The sequence below is a fragment of the Castor canadensis genome, chromosome 1 (assembly GCF_047511655.1).
Source record: "Castor canadensis chromosome 1, mCasCan1.hap1v2, whole genome shotgun sequence".
Taxonomy (NCBI): Eukaryota; Metazoa; Chordata; class Mammalia; order Rodentia; family Castoridae; genus Castor; species Castor canadensis.
The window spans coordinates 179,811,917-179,834,646 of NC_133386.1; the positions used below are offsets into that span (position 1 = coordinate 179,811,917).

Below are 22,730 nucleotides of genomic sequence, written 5' to 3' on the forward strand. Positions count from 1 at the left end.
TTATGAAAATGAAAAAAATGAGAAAAGCATAATATGGTATGCCTTGGTTATAATGGAAAAAGGAGATATCTTGATCTTTTCCCCATCCAGTTTCAGTTCTGTGAAATAAAAAAGGAGAGATCTTTTATTCTGGTCTCTATGACTGAGCATGACTTAAAATATATATCAGTCAATCTCTAGTCCTCCCCTGACCATAATCCAAATAATATATCTATTTTACCCCACTGGATTACAAAAATCCCACATTTTCTGAATTAACTAAATAATGAAAGGTAAAGTGCATTTTTTCCCTCTGAGCCTTAATGGACCTGATTCTGTAGATGTCACCACCTTTATGTCTTGAATAACTTGGGTTTCTTAGACCTGTACTGAACCATTAGGGGGGAAAACCCTATTTTAGACTATGTTGTGATATGTAGGTTTTATTATCCCTTTTCCCTACTCTCCTTGCTCCCTAATGCACACTGACTATTGAAGTAACGTATGTTTGAAATTCCACAGCATCTTTTATCCAGTTTCCATCCATGTTTGGTGTAAGATGCCATCTGCAATAGGCATAGGGCAAGATTGTATGACATTTGGTGGTGCAGCAGAGACCTGTCTCAGTTCTCTGAAAGCACTGGTTCCTTAGCAGAATAGGTTGGAGTTAGCCACTTTAGAGGTGGCTTCTATAGAAGAATACAGGTGTAATGTTACTAGTGACAGATTAGAAACTTATAGATATTATCAAGAAAATCAAATTCCAAGTGGAGAAATGAGAATATGGCCTGGGTATCAGAGAATTAATTTTATAGGTGTGTTGGTGGGATTGTGGAGGAAAATATTATTTTTCGCGTGTGCAACATGAAGTACTTGGCAGTAAAACGTTATGATGTCTGTAATTTCCTCAAAGTAATTTAGCAAAGGAAAAAAAGGATGCAGTAAATATGACAGAATGTTAGTAACTATTGATATGAATGATTTACTCATGGCTAATTATTATACTCTTCCTAATTTTCTTGGTATGAAATTTCTGTAATAAATAGTAAAATAAAAAACCTTAGGATTTAATATCTTAATATTAAAAATGCCACATATATTAATAAAACAAAATCTTATTAAGATAATATGTTGTGTGCATGAATAAGAGGAGTGCTTAGAGTTAAGATTTTTTTTTTTTTTCGTGGTACCGGGGCTTGAACTCAGGGCCTACACCTTGAGCCACTCCACCAGCCCTTTTTGTGTTAGGTATTTTTGAGCTAGGGTCTCATGATCTAGTTGCCTGGCTGGCTTCAAATCATGATCTTCCTGATCTCTGCTTCCTGAGTAGCTAGGATTACAGGTGTGAGCCACTGGTGCCTGGCTGGATTTAAGATTTTTTTTGGACTAAAAAGTAGGACTTTAGTTCTTAGGGTATCACTAACACAAAAATTATTATGAAATGAAAATCTTTGCAAACATACTATTCATTTTATTTTTTAAATGCATTTTTTAATTCTAGAATTAAATCTACAAGAAAAGCAGAGTAGATAAAAGAAAAAAAGAAAAGAGAGACATAACCATTTTTATTTACCTGAGCTAACTGATGAAAGGATTGGAGTTCTGATCCCAGAGCTAGGGGAAGAACTGTTTAAAGTTGGTCACAATCACAAAAAGGTTTGAGGACCTCAAATTGGCAGATGAGAACTGGAGAGTGAAATCAGACTAGCCAGTATCATGAAACAAGCTAACTGAAAGTTTAAAGGTAATCACATAAATTATGAAAGTATGTTTCTAAGGTGATATGATTTTCATCATCTTTGAAATTACCAGATCAATGTATTTCTTTAAAATGTTTCTGTTGTCTTTCTATAGTAGCTATGTCCTACCTAAGCAATGTATCATTTTTTATATATTAGTATAGCATTTATTTATCACAAAATATATGTGTGTTTATCACCATAAGGACCAGAAAGAAAACAAACCTCTAATAGTGGAAAGTTTATTTCTGTGTAATATTCATGAGCTTCAATGGTGTTGAAGTTAGGTCCTTTGATTCCTTGGTGTACATAGACACAGTCCCCATCTACTATATTAAAAATATTAGGGGCTTGGACTTGATCTCCAGCTCTGGAAACCGAAAGATTACCTGTATAACCCTTTCAAATCCCACTTTTGTTTATGAAGGAAGGAGACATGCTTATTTTTTTAGTTAATGAACACAAAATGGGCTTATTTTAAAGTAGTAGGTCTCTGGTAAGAAATAGGTTTTACCAAATCAAAAAGACATTAAACTTAACACTCATTATAGAGGTGACTTTTAATAGATCTGAGGCCATTGATAAATTGTTAATCTATGGTGGCAAAGCCAGGCAGGGTGCTAGGAGGAATAGAGCAAGTGAAATCAGAGCCTTCAAGTTCTTGTTATTTGTCTTTTAATAAGAGGAGCATAGTTCCACAAGAAACACAAGTTACAGGATATTGTAAAGTCTTAGAATTGGAGCAAGTCTTTGAAGCTTAATAGGTGGTATTTTTAAAAAGAGGATGAATGTGTTACTTCTGGGTTCCATTCCTGGGTTTTCACTAAGTACTTATCTCCGTCTTCTTATGCAAACTGAGGGATCTTATTAAATAATTGCTGATACTTCTTCAATTTTTTTTTTTTACTTTGTGCCTGGTACTTCTGAGTTAAAGGATTGAATTTATTTAATTCTTACAACAATTCTGTTGATATTCTTATTATGATTAATTCATCAATTAGGAAGCTAGATGTTCTGATTGTGCTGGGTAATTAGGGAATTTTAGAGGTGGGAGGGTCCATGAAAATCATCTAATCTGGAAGGCAGTGTATTGTCATTAAGGATGCAGGTACACCCAGAGTGTATGGCTTTCAAATTGGATCCTTCAATCATTAAGCCAAGTCACCTTAAACAAATGTCTTAATTGTTATTTGTCTCAATTTCCTCATTTGTGCAATGATGATGATGTATTATGAAGTCCCTCCCAGCTAGCACCATCTCAGTCAATGTTACAGCTAGTAAGGAAGGGTGAGGATAATCATAGTGGCTAGATCACTATTGTTTTTCTTAGAAGAATGTGTTGTAGGAGAATTAAGGGATCTTTGATTGTGTCAGGAAAAAGGTGCTGGTGGTCACTCTAGCCTTGATGGAAAGAATGAAGTTTTCTTCATTCTTTGAAGCAGAATGGTTCCTTGGAGAAAGAAGTAGATTGAAGGAGAGTGAAGAAGTGGCTCAATCCACTCCAGAAAAATATGTGATGAGTTGCTGTTCAGCAAAACCTTCATAGAAACAAAGTGCCCATGAACTGCATAGGTGTGTATATTTTTCAGGTTGTTTTTAAAGTGGTAAAATTCAAATAATGTATAGGACAAAAGTAATATGTAAATACCATTATGAGTGGGCAAGGTAGGGGTTAGATGGTTAACATTTGTCAATGCAGAACAATTAGCAAAAATGATCCATGGTCCTCTCTAAGTTTGAGGGCTCTCTGGTGAAGTTACCTTAGATTTGGATTCTGTGGCATTTGTTGGAATGACGATTTTCAGTGAAGGCTTTTGCTAAATCATCATTTGGGAGGGGCAGAGAAGGCACACCAAGAAAGACAGCAGGAACGCATATGAAAATGAGGTCCAAATTTGGGTGCTTATGTGGAAATACTCCAGTTTCTCTGTCATTATGGACACATATAGAATGTTGGAGCTAAATTGGACCTTGCAGATTGTCCGAACAACCCCCTCATTTTACATTTTACATTTCTATGAGGATAGAGCTTGGAGAAAATTGGCCAGGATTGCAATACAGTGAAACCAGAGAAGTATGTGGTGTGTTTAAAAAGGATCTTAAGTAAGGATGAAGGGAAAGTGGAGATTTCTTCTGTTTTAGAGTGATACCCAGGTAGTGAGTAGGTAAGACCTTGAATTTTCCCAAGTTAATTAGAAGAGGGATGGAAAGAAGGGGGGAGAAAGGGAAAAGGAGAGAGAATCTAATTTTATACTGCACAGTCTTAGATTGGATTTGTAGTTTATGTTTAAAAGTTGATGATAAAGAAAATTCTCATCATTTCTAGGAACTTTTTCCTTAAAGGGAAAGGAAGCTTGGAGGAGAATTTGGCAGTGCTGAAATTTCAAGCAAATGAAGACTTCATTCGCAGCTGGTGTTGAACCTGGTAAGCAGTTTATGTTAATCTGTTACTGTTTAAGGTGAATAAAACTTTTAACTGAGTTTATGCTCAGTACTTTCTTTTAAATAACTGAGTGTCTCAATAGGAGCTAATGAGTAGGATTAATTTGGCGTGGAGTTCTGAGCAAGGGAGGGGGCAGGAATCCTCTTTTAGAACATTAAAAATGCTTTGCTGGGTGTTCTTTTCAGTTCCCTCAACCAGAGTTGGGTTGGAGTGAGTCTTTCTGAAGGATTTAAAGGCTTCCTGCTGTGCTTGTTCCCCCCCCACCCCAGTTACAATAGCTTTGGGTTCCTGAATGAGGACTAGTGGGCAAGTCTTCATCCCTGGTTTGTCAGTTTACATGGAGAAAAAAAAGCCAGCCATAGTGAGGATGAAGCAAAGACGTTTTTGTGGCCCTGGGTCCACTTGTGTATTCGTTCTTTATAAAAAGCATTTACCTTCCATTATCTGCAAATATTTTAGAAAGAGATGTGTTTGGCATTTAAAATTTTTATCTTTTTAAAAATATTGTACTCATTTCTTACCATTTTACGTAAGGTTTGGGGATATTGGAATCTCTCCATATTGTACCCCTCAACCTTGCCTAAAAGGCACACCTTACCTCCACTGCTGGGAAAAAAGACTTGCTTTCTTACTGAACAGTAAATGCCATCTTAGCTTAAGTATTTTTCTCTCTCCTTCTTACCTTTTGATTCTGCCTCCCCTAAATGCTCTTACTTCTGTGTCTGCTCATTGTGCTGGGTGATGGAATTAAGTTAGAAATGAAGAAATTGAGGTACATTGTGTTTCTGCCTTGTCTTCAGTCCCTTAGGAGAATGAGAGGTAGGACTCAAACTTTTAGTCTAGGTATCCCCTTATTTGGTTTAGTGCTTCACCTCTAGAAATTGGTTGGGCCTCGGAGTGGCCAACACTTCCACCCTTAAAGGAAGAGTTGAGCAAAGTTACACCTCTGCATTCCACTTATAAAACTGTTTATATCATTAAGGTTGCATTCTTTGGGAAAAATTGGCTTAGGTAATCAAAAGTCACCAAGAATTGCTTAAAGGAAAGGAATTTTTTTAGTGTCTATGCATATGGATTTTATGGGTTTTAATGTTGTTAGAGTATCAAGGCCAGTTCTGAACAAGATGCCTTCAGTGATGGGAGGGGTCATGTCTGTGGTTTGCATACTTTCTTGTGGTTCTACCTCACCTGTGCTCTCCAACTGAATTTATTCATCTATGAGGTTAACAAGAAATTCCTAGGGTCTGGCAAATGAAGGACCACGAGTCACTAGTCAGGAATGAATGTTGGTTGTTGGGCGTATGGAGAGATAATCTTAGCCAGACTGTGATTATGCACCCAAATACAAAAGCAAAACCAGAATATGCTTTCAAATGTTAGGAAGAAGAAAGTTAGGCAAATCTTCTGTCTGTTAAAAAACAAAACAAAACCCTAAGTGGGGTTTGATGCAATCATGTAGAGGGAAGAATTAGAAAACAGGTCTAAGAAAAGGAATTTGGGGGATTAAACAGTATAATACACATTTCCCCACTGTAGTGTTTGGAATAGCAAATCTTTATGAGAAATTAAGGGAACTTGTAAGGAATCTGAAAGTTTTCTAATGAGAAAATTTTTCCTTGGAGAGAAGAGAGGTGAATTAATGAATAGCACCCCAGATTTGAGAGACAGTTTTGGACAGAAAGGAGAAGGAGAAGCCGGATAATAGTTTCTTAGATTTTTTTTAATTAGCCTAAATTGTACTCCGTCTTGAAGTATTTAGTATTTCCATCTTAGAGTATGTAGTGTTTTAAATGTCTTTTTTGAGGAAATTTATTTGAAGCTAGAAAAGCATTTCAAAAGTTAGATATTTTAGAGTTTAGATTTTTGGTCATGTTTATCTGAAGTTTGGACTATAGAAACTATGTATTAAACAGGCATTATTACATACTAGAAAATATCTTAAGACAGATAAGGATAGTTAATGACTTTAATATAGTGAAAAGATATTACAGCAATCATAAATAATATCAATGTCAGAATAAAAATTAACAGTAGCTGATGGTATAAGAAACTAGTACTTTGTGTGATAGTTCCCTGATAAAATTTAAACAGGATTTAAAAAAAAATTGGCAGCATTAATTCTATTATGTTTAAGTCTTGCTATCTAAAATTAAGACTCAAAAAATTCAAGTGTCCATCATCCTGTTATTATTTTTCTCAGGGTTGAAGTGATTGTAATCATTTACTCGTTTTTTTGGTTTTTTTTCCATTTCTATAAGAAAATATTTGAAGTTTTACCTCTTGAGAACATGAAGATCCCTTTTCCCTTCCTTTGGAGTTTTGGTTCTTTTTGTTAAAGTTGAAACTATGCTTCTTTAGGTGAGGAAATGTTTGCTAGTATTTATTTGTCAGTTGAAAAGACAGCATTTCAATTAGAGGAAATAAATAACATGTACTTAAACTCTGCTTATCCTAACTGAAATAAAACATTATCAAGATGACAGAAAGCAGTATTATTAAGTTAAATAAAACAAATTAGTTGGAGATTTTTTCATTTAAAATATTAGTTTGTGGGTTAAAAAAAAAGACAGACCTTTTTTGCACTTTGTCACGAACTGACATAGGATTCTCATGAGCTATCTTTTTAAAGTATTTGAGACTAACCAAATGAAAAAGAAAGTTGTATTTCTGGAGCAAAGATGTAAAAATATTTGCAAAGTTAGAAACGGGATTTTTTTTAGGCATCTAAAATATTCTTAAACACAAATGTAAACCAGTTTGATAACAAGAAATAGACTATTTTGATAAATTTGAAAGATTGGTTCTTGTTTTAAAACAGGCCAGAAAGTTGAAGTTAATTAAGATTTAGGGAGTAACAGAGGAGAAGTTTAAACTCTGGTTAGGAAATTATTATTTTGCAGAATCAGAATGTAAATATAAACAATTTGTTTAGTCAGGCAAGAACCTGCACTTATTGTGTGAGCTCTTTTCAATTTTGGGTAATTATGTTATATTAGTAATTCAGGAAAAGAAAAGATAGACTTTTGTGCACATTATAATATAATATTAGCAATTCATTTTATTTTAGGTAATAATTTTATTAGTGCAGTTTACTTGCATGAACAGCATAACTCACATAACTCAAATCATGTTTTAAAGCAGATAAACTAAAAATGCAATTAAAATGTCTTAACAAACATTTTAAGATGCTCTATAATATTATACAAAATTAAAAGAATAAAAGAAGTCATTATAGAAATTATACATAGAATCTGTTGTAAATATGCAAATCTGTACATTCTAGCTTTGTCACCAGCACCACATTTAGAAAAAGAAATAGGTTCCAATGTCTATTTCCTATTAACATGTATATTTTCAAAAGTGCACAAGATTTCTCCTAATTTTAAATGTATTAGTATAGTTACATATGAATATTTTAAAAATCTTAGAGCGTTTGGGTTTTAAAAAATGCATGTTAGAAATATATGCAGTAAAATAGAATCTAAAAACTTTGAGAAAAACATGCTAAGTTTTTTTTGGCATGATGTTGAAGAATTTATTCCTAGAATAACTTTGTTTTCTTATAAGGATATTTTTATTAATGTTAAGTATTTAGGATAAGACTACTTTAATTACTGAAATAGAATATACTAAACTCCTAAATTATTTTTAAAAGAAAGATTATGGTAACCTGAAAAAATTAGAAGGTTCTTTTTATGTACTCTTTACATAAAGTTCTTTAACATACTACCTTTTAACTCTTATATTTTAATCATTAAAATAAAAGAAAAACAAGACTAAACTCCTAATGGAAAATATAGTCTCATAGCACTGAGAGTTGCAAGCATGTAATACATATATGAGATCAGTTTCATTTCTGATTTGTTTTTTATACTTTCATATGAATCATATATTCCAACATCAGGAGAATAATATATAAAACATGCATGAAATTTCTATGTTCTGACAGCTATTAAAAATAGAGAGAAAAATGCAACTTTGTCTAGCTAGATATTAACTAAAATGCTAAGTGAAAACTAGAAAAATATAAAAGCTAAAATAGTATAATGAACTAAAATTCCAAACAAATGAATATATAACATTTTATATCTTAGTATAGCATTTGTCTTAATTGTTTATGAAACTACAAATTGTACATGAGTGAAAAAATGAATGATGAAGAAATATTTTCTTACTGCAGCTTACTAGATAAAAAATTTATCAGTAAGCTAATTGTACTATTAAAGGACATTTAAAACAGAATTTTGCAGAATTTTACCAGACATATCTTTCTAACAAGGCTATGGACTTTTATGTGTGTGTATTAGGATTTCTGAGTTTTGTGATTTGAAATTTATGATATATTTTGAGTGCCCTTTCAAATGGCAAAATGTTTCTGTGGAAAAATCAGATATTGTGTACATTTTATTTTATATTTGGGTATGGGAGAAACAGCAGATACTTTAGGAGAATTTTAGTGGTTGTTTTAGTGCATGCATCAAATACCAAACAATTATTTTTGTCTCTTAGTCAGTTATACGGCTGGGCATGTTAGTTTGTGTAAATACATCTTGGAAATTTAACTTATATTGATGATACAGTGATCTCTCAAAAAGACTGTTATTCTTTATGAAATTATGGGTAAAATATTTAAAAGGAACGCATTTTCCAACTCTTATTTTTAATTAAAATGACGAAGGTTTTGAAAAGAGAGTTCATTCATGAGTAAGATATGTCATTGTGCAGTTTCCTCAAAGAATGGACTCATATCATTTTTCAAATTTTATTAGAATGTTTCTTTACTTATTTGTTAACATTTTAAAGCCAGAAAGCAATAAAACAGCAGTATATGTTATTTTTTATTTTTTTTGTATTGAGAGAGAAAGGGAAAGCAAAATATATTGTTGGCACATTAGGGTTTTCTTCCCCAAAACATTAATTTGATATGTTGTCCATAATTAACTTTTCTTATTATGATTTACTTGATGGTGCATGAATTTTTTGAGTCAATATATTTGAAGAAAATTGTCATAAAAGGCAGGTACAGGACATTGTGGGCAGTTAATAGCACAGTCTTTCCCTCTTGTTAAACCTCAGAACTTAGAAAATAGATTTAACATTAGTAGTGTTGAGTACAGGACTCTCTGGGCCATCATAATTTAGAAAAGTGCCGGAAAATTATAAAGCCAAGGGAAGATTAATTAAACCTAAGTGTACCCCTCAAATTCGACAGTGTGAGTAGTTCTCTAGAGATTAACAAAGAGTCCTGTGTCAGGGAAAATGTTCTGGGCAGCTGAGGCTGTGTGTGTGATAAGAGAAGGGGGTGAGATACCGTAACTGTAAGTTTTTATCAAAAATTTCGAAGTTACTTTCGGATTGTGAGGTTGAAAGCAGGTGCAACAGTTTGGTTTTCAGGAGAAGGAGGGGTGCAGGGCTCGCCAGCCCGGGCGTCAGGACAGGGTTAACAGCAGTGCCGCCCGGTGCACTCTGGGAGTTGTAGGCCGCGAGCATTGTGGGAATTGTCGTAAAACGCCTGCGTTCTTACCGTCATGGCCGCCACCAAGGCATGGGTTTGGGCGTTTCTGCCTTTCTGGGGGTCTTGGGAGGTTGTCTGTCCCGTCAAAAGGCCACCAGCAGCCCCCTCGGGTGGCCGAGGGGCTGTTAATCGTGTTCCTGGGAGGTGGCGGGCCCCCTGAGGGGTTAACGTTGGGACCTGCCGTCGTTACCTCGGCCGAATGGCTTCTGGCCGCGGTGGGCCTGGTGAGGGGGTCGTAGCCGGCCAGACCCTGGCCGTCTGGCCTCCTGCTTTTGAGATATGCTGTGGCCAGGCCCTGGGAGTCCTAGGGTTGTGTTTTATGTTGTTACGGTTTGTTTCCTGCACTCTTCTCAGCATTTGGCTCTGTCCATCTAGTTTTTGGCCCTCACGACCCTGTTTGGGGTCTGGTCAGATTGTTATTCTTGGATCTTGTGGGACTTAGGCGCGGGAGGAGGTTTTAGGTGCGTATGTTGTTGTCTTGGGGGGGGGTGTTGAGAAATTGCATGGGCATGTCCCTTGCTCGTGGTGGACTTCTCCCTTGCTTGTTTATGTCCAGAGACAGTGCCAGGCCGTTCCTACTTGGCAGTGCTGTTAATATTGACTTGGACGTGTACTTAACTCTTTGGGAGCTTTTAGAGCAGTATTGCGCAGTTTGTAGAGAGTTAATGTGTGCAAAGTTGAATTTAAAACAAGGGCCAGGATCATAAATCCCTATGGTTCCAGGGGGTCAGCCCCTTTGGTTTTCCTGGTGCTGTGAAGGTTTGGGGTCCTTTTATGGAAATTAGGTGTGCGTTTAGCACTGTTACCTTTCTTTTGGCGCCCAGGGTTCCTTTGCATGCTCGCACTCTGATATTTGGTACACAGTACTCTCAATATTCAAGGCAAAATGCACTGTGTTTTAACAGGTGACTGCATGTAGCAGAATTTTAGGATAACATCTGATTGCCATCTGATGTCAGTACCTGTCTTATCTGTTCATACAAACTGGGCTCTCACTATTTCTTCCACCATATACTGTTCCATAAATTCTGTCCTATTTCATGGTCTGGGTGTTGTTTACATAACTGGAGGCCTCACCAGCCATAAAAAGTCATTTCTCAGACAATATTATTTAAAAACATTTTCCATACAAGTTGAATTAGCCTTACAAAGTTTCACTCAAGTTTGATGAAGTAAGGTATTTGAAATAAGGTAAAACAGGGTTGTGGAAGTCAGCTATTAATTTTTTGGTTCTAGGGACAGCCACAGAACAGAAATGATTTATAGAGAGGGTGAAAAATACTTTGTATTTTTGTTGGTATTTTTAGAACACGTAAAAACTGTTTCTCTGTCATTGTATTAGACTACTTTCATAAGTAATAACTTAAGAACTCCTTTGATGTGTGTGAGGAATGGGATTTTCATAGCTCCCCTCTTTGAGTTTGTTTAGTATTTGACAACTTGAGAATGTGGTTGTGTTGAAAATAAATAAAGCTGGCTATGTGTATATGCATGATTCTGTGGAAAATGACACCAGCTTCATATTTATAGACTGGTTTTGTTGGCTTGCTAGTCAGGTTTCTGGAAGGCATTTCTTAACTTTTGACCCCACCCTAGAGTCTTAGAATATTAACTCACTTGCCTTATGCACTTATCTCTGCATTTGCACAGAGCCCATCTAGACATTTATATAAGTCGATACATCTCTTCTTTGTGAAATAGTTTTGTGCCCAAGTATTCTAGCATTTAATCTTTCAGGCCTCTATTTGGTACTCTTCTTTCCAGTTACATCACTCCAGTTCTGCTGCTGTTGCTGTGAAATGGTTTTTGTAATATACATGAAAAACAGTACTTGTTTTAGAAAAGACAACATGGTGAGATTCACTTATATTTTCTGGAGGTATTTCTTAAGATTATCTATATGTATTTGATAGGTGTATCAAAAACTGTCTTTTCTTCCCACATTCATTACTTGGGGTACATTGTTACATTTACAAAAGTTTTTCAATATATCAGTTGAATTTACTCCCTCCATCATTCTCCTTTATTCCCTCCTCCCCCCATTCCTGGAATAATTTCACCATGAGTATATAATAATTCCACCACATTCACCCTCCTTCATCCTTTCTTTATAGCCTCCCTGCTCCTATTGGTTCCAAACCCAGACAGGACCAGTTTTACCTCCCTGTTCTCTGTATTTGAAAAAAGGCATTTTTGTTTAAGGAAACTAGGGGGTTTCCTTGTGACATTTCCATATATATATGTATTATAACTCAAATTGGTTCGTGCACTTTATTTTTCTCCTTTTTACCTTAGTCCCCTTCTTATGGTGATTTCAGCAGGTTTAAAAATTCTATATTCATTCTTATATAGAAAGTACAGCACCTGCTGAGTGCCATGGCTCACGCCTATAATCCTAGCTACTTCAGGAGGCAGGGATCAGGAGGATCGTGGTTTAAAGCCAGCTCTCGACAAATAGTTCGTTAGATTCTATATTGAAAAAACCATCACAAAAAAGGGCTGTTGAAGTGGCTCAAGGTGAAGGCCCCGAGTTCAGACCCAGTACTGAAAAAAGTACATTACCCATATTCACCTTAAAGTTCTTCTTTTACCCTCCCTTTCCTGTGAATGTTCTCCCCTAGCGTAACCTGTTTTTCTTAATGTTGCTTGTATTTGTATTGTGTCTGTCTGCCACATATGAGAGAAAACATGTGGTCTTTGTCTTTCTGAGCTTGGCTAACTTCACTTAATATGATGTCCTCCAGTTGCATCCATTTACTTTCAAACCACATGGCTTCATTCTTCCTTAGAGCTGAATAAAACTCCATTGTGTGTGTGTGTATATGTGTGTGTGTGTGTGTGTGTGTGTTTGTACATATATCACATTTTCTTAACCCATTCATCAGTTGTAGGGCATCTGGGTTGTTTCCATAGCTTGGCTATTGTGAACAGTGCTTCAGTAAACATCAGTGTGCAAGTGTATTGTATCTTAATCAACATTCTTTTGGGTATATCCCTAGGAGTGGTGTTGCTGGATCTTAACAACAGTTCTATTTTTAGTTTTTTGAGGAGCCTCCATATTGTTTTCCAAAGTGGTGGTACTAATTTACATTCCCACAAGCAGCGTATGAGGGTTCCTTTTCCCCCACATTCTCACCATTTGTTGTTGATGATAGCCATTCTAACAGGAGTGAGGTGGAATTGTAACATTTTGATTTGCATTTCTTTTATGGCCAGGGATGTTGAGTATTTCTTCATGTGTTTGGACTTCTTCCTTTGAAAAAGCTCTGTTCAGTTCCTGTGTCCATTTCTTCATTGGGTCACTGATTTTTTTTGGAATTTAATTTTTTGAGCTCCTTGTATATTCCGATTAATTCCATGTCAGATGTATAGCTGGTAAAGATTTTCTTGCTTTCTATGGGCTGTCTTTTCAATCTGGTGACCATTTCTTTTGTTGTGCAGAAGATTTTTAGTTTCATTTAGTCCCATTTGTCAGTCCTTTCTCTTAGTTGCTGAGCCATTTGTGTTCTGTTTATGAACTCATTGCCTGTGCCTATTAGTTCCAGTGTATTCCCTGCTTTTTCTAGCACTAGATTCAAAGTTTTAGGTCTTCTGTTAAGGTTCTTAATCAACTTTGAGTTGATATTTGTACAGTGTGAAAGCCATGGACCTAGTTTTAGTTTCTGCATGCAGATATCCAGTTTTCCCAGCAACATTTGTTGAAGAGGTCGTCTTTTCTCCATTGTATGTTTTTGGAACCTTTGACAAAAATCAGGTGGGCAGAGATAGCTTCGTGGATTGATATCTGGTTCTTCTGTTCCACTGGTCTTCATGTCTGTTTTTGTGCCAGTACCATGCTGTTTTTATTGCTATGGCTGTATGTATAGTGTAGTTTGAAGTCAGATCTTGTGATACCTCTAGTATTGGCTTTTTTGATCAGTATTGTCTTAGTATTTGTTGTCTTTTGTGCTTCCAAATGAACTTTAGGGTTGATTTTTCAATCTCTGTGATGAATGTCATTGGGATTTTGATGGGGATTACATTGAACATGTAGATTGCTTTTGGTAGTACAGCAATTTTCACAATATTGATTCTGCCAATCCATGAGGATGGGAGATCTTTCCATCTTTTATAGTCTTCAATGAAAAACTGTCTTTTTGAAGCTTAGGCTTTTATGGTTTCACAGAAACTTGAATGCAACATAACACCAAAGGAGACATATATATATTCATTTATTTATTTTGCTGAGACTGGGGTTTGAACTCAGGGCTTCAAGCTCTTGGAAAGCAGGCACTTTACTTCTTGAGTCATGCTTCCAGTCCATTTTGCTCTGGTTATTTTGGAGATGGGGTCTTGAGAACTGTTTCCTTGGTTGGCCTCAAACCTGAGATCCTCCTGATCTAAGTCTCCTGAGTAGCTAGGATTACAGTGTGAGCCTCAGGTGCCTGGCTAAGGATAATTTTCTTGACTAAAGTTTATATATGAAAGCTTTTGGTTCTAGTGTTCATTCAAAAAAGAAATGCAAATTTAGATGACAAAAACTGTAAAGTTTTCATTTTACGCTGTAAACTCTAGAGACATTAGGGAGGGATTTTGGTAAAGACATCTGTTTGGGGTCTTTACTCAGATCCTTTGCATGTGGTTTTCTTAAGTTTACTACATTTTGTTTTAGATTGTAGTACTCCCTGCCCTCCCAGAGGATAATGTTTCGAGACAAAGGGGTAAGGCATTTAAAAAATCCCCATGCCTGTCTGAGATAAAGTTTATTTTTTGATTCTGTCTACATGCATTTCCAGGATAGAATACATTATCTCTGCTCTGCTGGGCTCTATTTTTTTAAAGTTGATATTATATGATTTTTAAGGGCAGTACAGAGCAAACAACAATTACTTCAAAATACTGAACAGATTAAAAGACAGTAATTTGAGCTGGAGCCATCTTGGGTTACATACTCCCTCAGTGTGCCTGTGTGGTTCCAGAATTAAATGACATTTTTGTTTATTTTAGAAAAAAATTCCAAATCATTTGCTTTAACTTTTTAAAACCATTTTCAACTAAAGTATTCACAAGATTTCAATAAGACATTCTTGTCATGCTGTATGTTTATAATTAAAAGGCGATAAATACTGTATTTCTATTCTGGGGAAAAAATGAGCCAGTGACTTTCTTAAGCCTCATCACAAAATGCCAGAGTTTGGCCTGCAAAAATAATCCTGAATATATGGCTGTAGTTTCTTTTCTTTTCACAGTCTTTTGAAGACAGTATATGACTTGTCCTTTTGAAAAGGAATCTGAAAAGCACTTCTTGTCTGTCACTCTTACAAAATATGGACATTGTAAAAACTTAATTAGAATGATGTAAGAAGTCCTTGAATTTACATAAAAGAATAGAAGAGGCCAGGCACAGTGGCTCACACTTAAAATCCCAAGTACTTGGGAGGCAGAGATTGAGAGGATTAGGGCTGGTAGAAAGGCTCAAGTGGTAGAGTGCCTGCTAGCAAACATGAGGCCCTGGGAAGAAAGGAGATTGAGACATGCTTGAGGCATGTCTTGGCAAAAAGACCCTTACCTCAACATTATAAGCTGGGTATAGTGGTCATGCCTATAATTCCAATTAGGTGGGAGGTATAGGTAGGAGGATAACTGTCTGAGGCCAGCCCTGGTCAAAAACATGAGACCCTATCTAGCAAATAACTAAAGCAAAAAAAGGGCTGGGGTGTGGCTCAAGTGGTAGAGTATCTGTCTAGCAAGTGCAAAGCCCTGAGTTCAAACCCTAGTCCCCAACCAAAAAAAACTTGTTTCAGTTTATTTTGGTATTGACCAAAGGTACAGAGTATGTACAGTTTAGAAGGGGAAAAGGCCTATTGCACTAAAGGGTTAAAATGAAGACATTAATGATTTTAAACTGTACTACTGTCATAATTATTTTCTAGTAAGGTTTGAATTTTCAATAATATATTTTAATGGGGTTACTTAAGTATTTATGAAACAACTTATTCGTAGGTAAGTTCCTGTCTATTTCATATTAATACTGTGTATTTCATATTAATTTTTGAAACTTAGGGCTATATAATTTTTCATCTAAACAAAGGGTTTTAAAAAAGAAACAGCTGAGTGTCAGTGGCTCACACCTTGTAATCCTAGTTACTCAGGGACCAGAGATCAGGGAGATTGACATTCAAAGCCAGCCCAGGGAAATAGTTCGAGAGACCCTATTGAAATACCCAATACAAAACAGGGCTGGCAGAGTGGCTCAAGTGGTATAGCGCCTGCCCAGCAAGCATGAGGCCCTGAGTTCAAATCTCAGTACCACAAAGAAAAAGGAAACCAATAGTAAATTAAAAAAAACTTACTCCTGTTCTTTTACTTAAGAGGAAACATTCTAAAATGAAAGCTTGAAAAAACAATTTTTTGAGTGCAAAAGATTTGAGAAATATAGTTTTTATAAAAAAGTAGGAAAAGATGAAAAGTATGAAATAGCATACTCCCAGTATGCTATTACGCAATGTGACATTGATACTTTGTCATCAAAAGGCTGGGACATCATATGCTTAACATGCTGAAGGTCTTGGGTTCACTCCTCCGTGCACTAGAAAATAGAGTGGAGTCTCTCTACTCCCTTGAATCTGGGTGGGTCTTTTTACTGTTTTGACCAAGGAAATGTGGCGAGTGATGTGCCAGTTGTAGGTGTTGCACGTACCTGGCCTGACAACTTCTTTCTGTATTTTGGTGGCCAACTGCTATTTAAGAAACATTGTTACCCTGAAGTCATAATTTTGTGAGAAACCGGCAATCATATGAAGAAGGCCTGAAGGATGAGATGCCACATGGAGAGGTGAAGGAGCACCAAGAAAGCAGACCTGTAAGTGAAGATGTTATTTGGGAAATGGATCTTCCAGCCCTTGCTGCCCGTTACTATGTAAACCTCATAAACCATGAAGTGGAGTCCTTCCCAGTTTCTGACCTGTAAAATTTTGAGCAAAAATAAAATGGTATCTTGTAAGCATCTGAGGTTTTGGGTGGTTTGTTATGCAGCAATAGATGACTAGAACGGGTACTGGGGGAAAGAGTTCATATTTTATGATAGGTAACAGATGAGAGAATATATCCACATCTCTAAACTTAACAAATAACTAGTGTTTCCAGTAAAGAATGCCTAGGTGGACAAAAAAAAGCCCTAATAGGAAGATCTGTCAAGGTTATGAATAGGCAGTTTTTACAACAGCCGTTCTAACAATCTAACAACATAAAAAGACACGATCAAACTCTTTAGTAACAGGACTTAAAACACCAGTAAGGTATTTCTTTATACAGAGGACTAACTGAGACCAGAGGGTAGACAGTGAAGAATTGGGGATTGGGAGTGCAAAATGGTTGCGCCGTTCTGAGGAACAGTCAGGCAGAATTTAGTTAAGTGGATATACACATTACCTTGTTGGGGCATATGACCTCAGGAGATCTTAAAACTTTTAACGCAACAAATACAAGGATAATCATCACGGTGTTTTTGGTGGCAGAGGCTTAGATCCGACCTGGGATTCATCACTGGGGAATTACAGAGATAAAAATATGGTTGGTGCATTGTAGTATTGTGCATCAAAGGAGCCCAGGCTTGGTAGTGTGTGCCACTGGGGAGGCTGAGGCAGGAAGATCATGAGTTCAAGGCCACCTGAGCTGCATAGTGAGACCCTCTCAAAAAAAAAAAACTATCCACATTATGTGGCTTTTTAGAAATGCAATGTTTAGTGGAAATAGTAAGCAACAGAACATATACATACAGCTCAATAGCATTTGTGTAAAATGTACATAAAATGTTTTGCAAGACAATGTTCAAGTGGATGTGACAAACACATTGAAAGGGTTAAGTTACATAAGGGCCCCCAGAAGGAGAAGGAATTTAGAGAACTCAGTAAGGGGTAAAAAGATGCCAGCGATGATGGCTGATAGCCACCTGATTAACCAAACCTCCTGTGTTGGGAGACCAACACTAGTTCCTCCAATGAGAGTATAATTCTCAAAGTAAACCAAAAGAACAGACATTTTTGGAATATGCCACTCTTGGAATAAATTTAAATGGGATCATTGCTCACCAAAGCTTGGTCGAACAGGTAGTTTCAATTTGTTGGATATGTAAATTGATACGACCTTTAAAGAGGACAGTATTTATCAAGTTCTTTAAAAATGCTTGTATCCCTGCAACAACCTATTGTAAACTGAAATTAAACCCAAACCACTTAAATGGCACCAGTAAATGTAAAATCTGTAGGGATACATAAATCATGCACAAGACCTGTACAGTGAAACTGCAAAGGAAAATTAAGGAATACTGAAGTAAAGAGACAGATACAATGTTCCCAGGCAGAAAGGCTTCAACTTTCTTTAGTCTATAGACACATAGGAATCTCAATTGAAATAACAGGAGGCTTATTTTTTATATATATAAAATAAGTGACTCTAAAGTTCGTATGGAAATGCAAAGGTTCTAGAGTAGCCAAGACAAGAATAAAGTTGGACTATTTAAAACTACCAGTTCTAAGACTTAACTTTAAACTGAAGTTAACTAAGGTTTTTTTAAACAGTATGATAGGTATGTAAGTCAATGGGACACGACAAAATGGGATGTACACATATGTCATCAAGGGAATTTCAACAAAAGTGCCAGGTAAGTCAGAAGGAAAAGATAATCTTTTCAACAAATGGTCCTGTAACAAGTTGGGGCTGTTCACATACGAAAAATGAACCATCTCTAGCCTCACACTATATTCAAAGATTAATTTGAAATGTATCATAAACCTAAACATAAGCACTAAATTTTTTTATGTAAGTAAATAAAAGGCTGGACACAGTGGTTCACATCTGTAATCCCAGTTACCTGAGAGGCAGAGATCACTGTTTGAGGCCAGACTGAGCAAAAAAGTGAGACCCCCCTCCCCACCATATCAATAAACAAGCTGGGCAGGTAAGAATGTGGTCTGAGGCCAGCACTAGGTGAAACGTGAGACTTTCTGAAAATTAGGTAAAGCAAAAAGGGCTGGAGGTGCAGTTCAAGTGCATTTAGCTAAGAGTGTTGGCCTGGCAAGTGTAAGGTCATGAGTTCACATTCCCAGTACCACTACCAAAAACCAAAAAAATGCCTGGAGCACTTGGCTAGCAAGCATGAGGCCCTAGGTTTAAACACCATACTGCCAAAAAAACCTAGCAAAAAAATCTTTTTTGAATTTAGGTGATGCAGTTTTCTTAGATAAGATACAAATAAACAAAAAAAACCCAGGAATTACAACAGAAGAAAATTAATTGGACTTCATCAAAATTAAAAACTATCACAATAACACTCTTAGGAAAATGAAAAGGCAAGCCACACATGGGGGAATTATTTGTAATATATCTGATGAAGATTCCTTTCTAGAATATATAAAGAACTCTTACAATTTTGTAATAAAGGCTGGCCAAGTGGCCAAGTGGTAGAGCACCTGCCTAGTAAGTTCGAAGCCCTGAGTTCAAGCGCTAGTACTGCAAAACAAACAAAACTCAGTAATAAAACAGCCTACTTAAAAGAATGAGCAAACTGGGCACTGGTGGCTCACGCCTGTAATCCTGGCTACTTGGAGATCAGCAGGCTCGCTGTTTGAAGCCAGCCCAGAAAAATAGTTTGCAAGACCCTATCTTGAAAATGCCCAACACAAAAAAAAGCTGGTGGTGTGGCTCAAGTGGTTAGCGTCTGCTTATCAAGTGTAAGGCCCTGAGCTCAAACCCCAGTACTGCCAGGAAAAAAAAAAAATGAACAAAAGAGCAAAAGCTTTATCTCAATGAGCCACAGAAGACCTCTTTTTCCTTGATAAGCTCCTAAATCTTCAAACCCTATACATACATAATTTGAACAAATACTTCAGGAACTAAGATAAATGTCACGCACATGAAGAGAAGCTCATTTTTTACGATAAGCTAATGCTGGTTGAAGCCACATTGAGACACCACTACATACCAGCCAGATGAAAAAGACGGTATCAAGTCGGTGTAGGTGTGGTGCACTGGAGAACGGTAGCACAGCCATTTTGGAAAACAGTTTGGTAGTTTCTTATTAATACCATATAACCCATTATTCTGAGCCTCGGTATTATTTACCTAGGGGAATTAAAAGCGTCTATCCACACAAACATTTGTACATGAATGTTCATAGCTTCTTTATTCATAATAGTCAATAACTAGAAAGAACTCAAATACTCATCAATTGAAGAATGCATAACCAAATGGAATACCACTCAGTAATAAAAAGGAATGAGCTACCAGTATACATGACACAGATATCAAGGGCATTATAGTAAGTAAGAGAAAGCAGACACAAAGGATTCCATTGATACGTAAATTTAGAACTAGAATGAGGGCAGAATCAGTGGTCATCATGAGTGGGACCAGGGAAGACACTGACTATAAACAGATGATGAACTCAGAGATGCTGGAAGTATTACAAATCTAGCTTGTGGTGGCTATATAGCCACACACATTTATCCAAAATTAAGCCTGGTGTGTCAGTGCATCCATAATCTCAGTAATTGGAAGGCTGGGGCAGGAGGATCCCAAGTTTGAGTCCAGCCTGTTTTATATATTAAGACCCTGTCTCAAAACAATTTTACAGTAGAGGTAAAATTTGTGAATTAAATGTAAATTGTCCTTCCATAAAGTGGACTAAGAACAAAAGGTACTTGTGCCTTTTAACTCACTAAATGTACCTCTAAGATTTTAATATTAAAGAGTCAGATTGTTTGTGTATAAAATGTACATAAGAGTGTTTGTTTCTGAAGGATATTACATATGTAAATACCACACTATGCCCCCTTAGCTTTGACTTAAAAAATTCTCCCCAAATTGGATTAAGACACTATTTGTAGCTTAGATCAGAGGGGAGTTGAAATGAGATTTCAATAAGAGCAAAGTTGTAATTACATTTAGACATGGATCTATAGTATATTTCCAGGGGAATGTAATGACTGTATCATCTACAGTGTGCAGTAACTGGCTGAGCAACCCCTGAGCAGTCCTGGACCATCTGGATTACTGAATATCTCACCTTGAGGCAGAGAAAGAAAGAAAGGTTCTCAGAATAGGATTTAGACACACTCAGTGGAGAATAAAGCACCTGTGAAATTCTTTGACTAGTATCTACCGTGGTGTCCTGAAATTTTCATCTCATAATTAACAGAAAGAATGGGTAAGTCATAGACAGGATGCATCTGTAACTTTGACACACCCAAGAACTCTGAGGAAGAATCTAAGCAGGAAAAAGAACTGCTAAAATAATTGGACATATTTTTTTTGAGTATCAGTTAATTTTTTGCAAAGAGAGAAATGTTGGTAGTAGCCTTTGATTCACATTTTCCATATACATGGAGATGTATAGTCAAAATTATAATCTTGCCCACAAAATTCTTATAAATTTGCAATGGATTAGATTTCTATAAACAGGATCTTCTTTTAGGTTAAGCCCAGTTTGTTAAACATCTTCGGTGATAAGACATATTCTTAGTTTTAACTGGGCACCAGTGGTGGCTCATGCCTGTAATACTAGCTACTCAGGAGACAGAGACCAGGAGGATGGAGGATCGAAGCCAGCAAGGGCAAATAGTTTACAAGACCCTATCTTGAAAATATCCAACACAAATAAATAGCACTCTCAAGTTGTAGAGTGCTTGCCTAGCTAAGTGTGAGGCCCTGAGTTCAAACCCCAGTACTGCCAAAAAACTATTTTAAAAAATAAAGAAATATTATAGTCTTTGGAAAGCAAGTCTTTTTAATATTTCATTTAAATGATTAAAATATCTCATTCATGAAATGATGAATGAGCACCTTATTTATGAGGAAGTTAGGAAAATATTAAAATTGGGCCTTTTGGTCTTCCTGCAAATCAGATAAAAAAGAGCCCATTGCCAGGTGCTGGTGGCTCACACCTGTAACCCTAGCTACTCAAGAGGTAGAGATCAGGAGGATTGCAGTTAAAGCCAGCCTCAGGCAAATAGCTCAAAAGACCTTATCTCAAAAAAAAAAAAAAGTCACAAAAAGGGCCTGGCAGAGTGGCTCAGGTGATAAGAGTGCCTGTCTAGCAAGCACTAGGTCCTGAGTTCAAACTCCATACTTCAGATAAAAAAGAAAAACCAAACAAACAAAAAGAGACCCCACATAAAGAACTTTGTGAGCCAGGTACTGGTGGCTCAAGCCTGTAATCCTAGTTGCTCAGGAGGCAGAGATCAGGAGGACCACAATTTGAAGCCAGCCCTGGCAGATGGTTTGAGACCCTATCTTGGAAAAACCCAACACAAAATCAGGATTGGTGGAGTGGTTCAATTTGTAGAACGCCTACCTAGCAAGCTTAAGGCCATGAGTATAAACCCCAGTATCACCAAAAACATTTTTTTTAATTTCTGAAAGAATTTATTCATATCTTAATTAAACACACATTATGTGAACATTTAATAAAATATGGAATGTAGTTATAAAGCAATTCTGAAGAAATGTCTAAGAGACATATAGAGTAGAAATAGAAAACAGTTGTTTCTTGATAAAGGCTGTTTCTCCCTAACTAAAACTGGGGTTTTAAACTTTTATTTCCAGGTGAATGGTGTTAAAGAGCTATTGTCATTATACCCAAGTTTTTTCTTCCCTTCTGAAGTTTGCACCATGAGCAGATTTTCCACTGTGGTCAACTATAAGTCAAGAACCATTGCTTTGTGCTCCAAAAAGTGTCAGAAACTTTATCTTAAGGGTGTTCCCATGTTCCTTTTCTTTGGTATTCAGAAAGTAGAATGTAGTTTCCTAAATACACATCTGTTATACATATGTTGGTAATTTCTCTTTTTTTTGGCAGTACTGGGGTTTGAACTCAGTCAGGAGCTCATATTTGCTAAGGCTCTACCACTTGAGCCACACTGCCAGTGCTGTTTTGTGTTGGGTATTTTCAAGATAGGGTCTTGTGAATTATTTGCCCGGGCTGGCTTTGAACCATGATCCTCCTGATTTCTGCCTCCTAAGCAGCCAGGATTATAGATGTAAGCCACTGGTGCCCAGCTGTTGTGATTTCTTTATG

The 22,730-nt window shown here is 36.5% G+C and overlaps 1 protein-coding gene across 1 annotated transcript in view; it reads left to right on the plus strand.

Moving 5' to 3' along the window:
• Hsd17b12 (hydroxysteroid 17-beta dehydrogenase 12) overlaps positions 1-22,730 on the plus strand; it is a 229,380-nt gene that overhangs the window by 53,265 nt on the left and 153,385 nt on the right. Inside the window, exon 3 of the mRNA XM_074044646.1 lies at positions 4,045-4,143. Within this exon, the coding sequence (XP_073900747.1) occupies positions 4,110-4,143 (34 nt within the window). The 5' untranslated portion in view covers positions 4,045-4,109. The remainder of the gene's footprint in view (positions 1-4,044; positions 4,144-22,730) is intronic.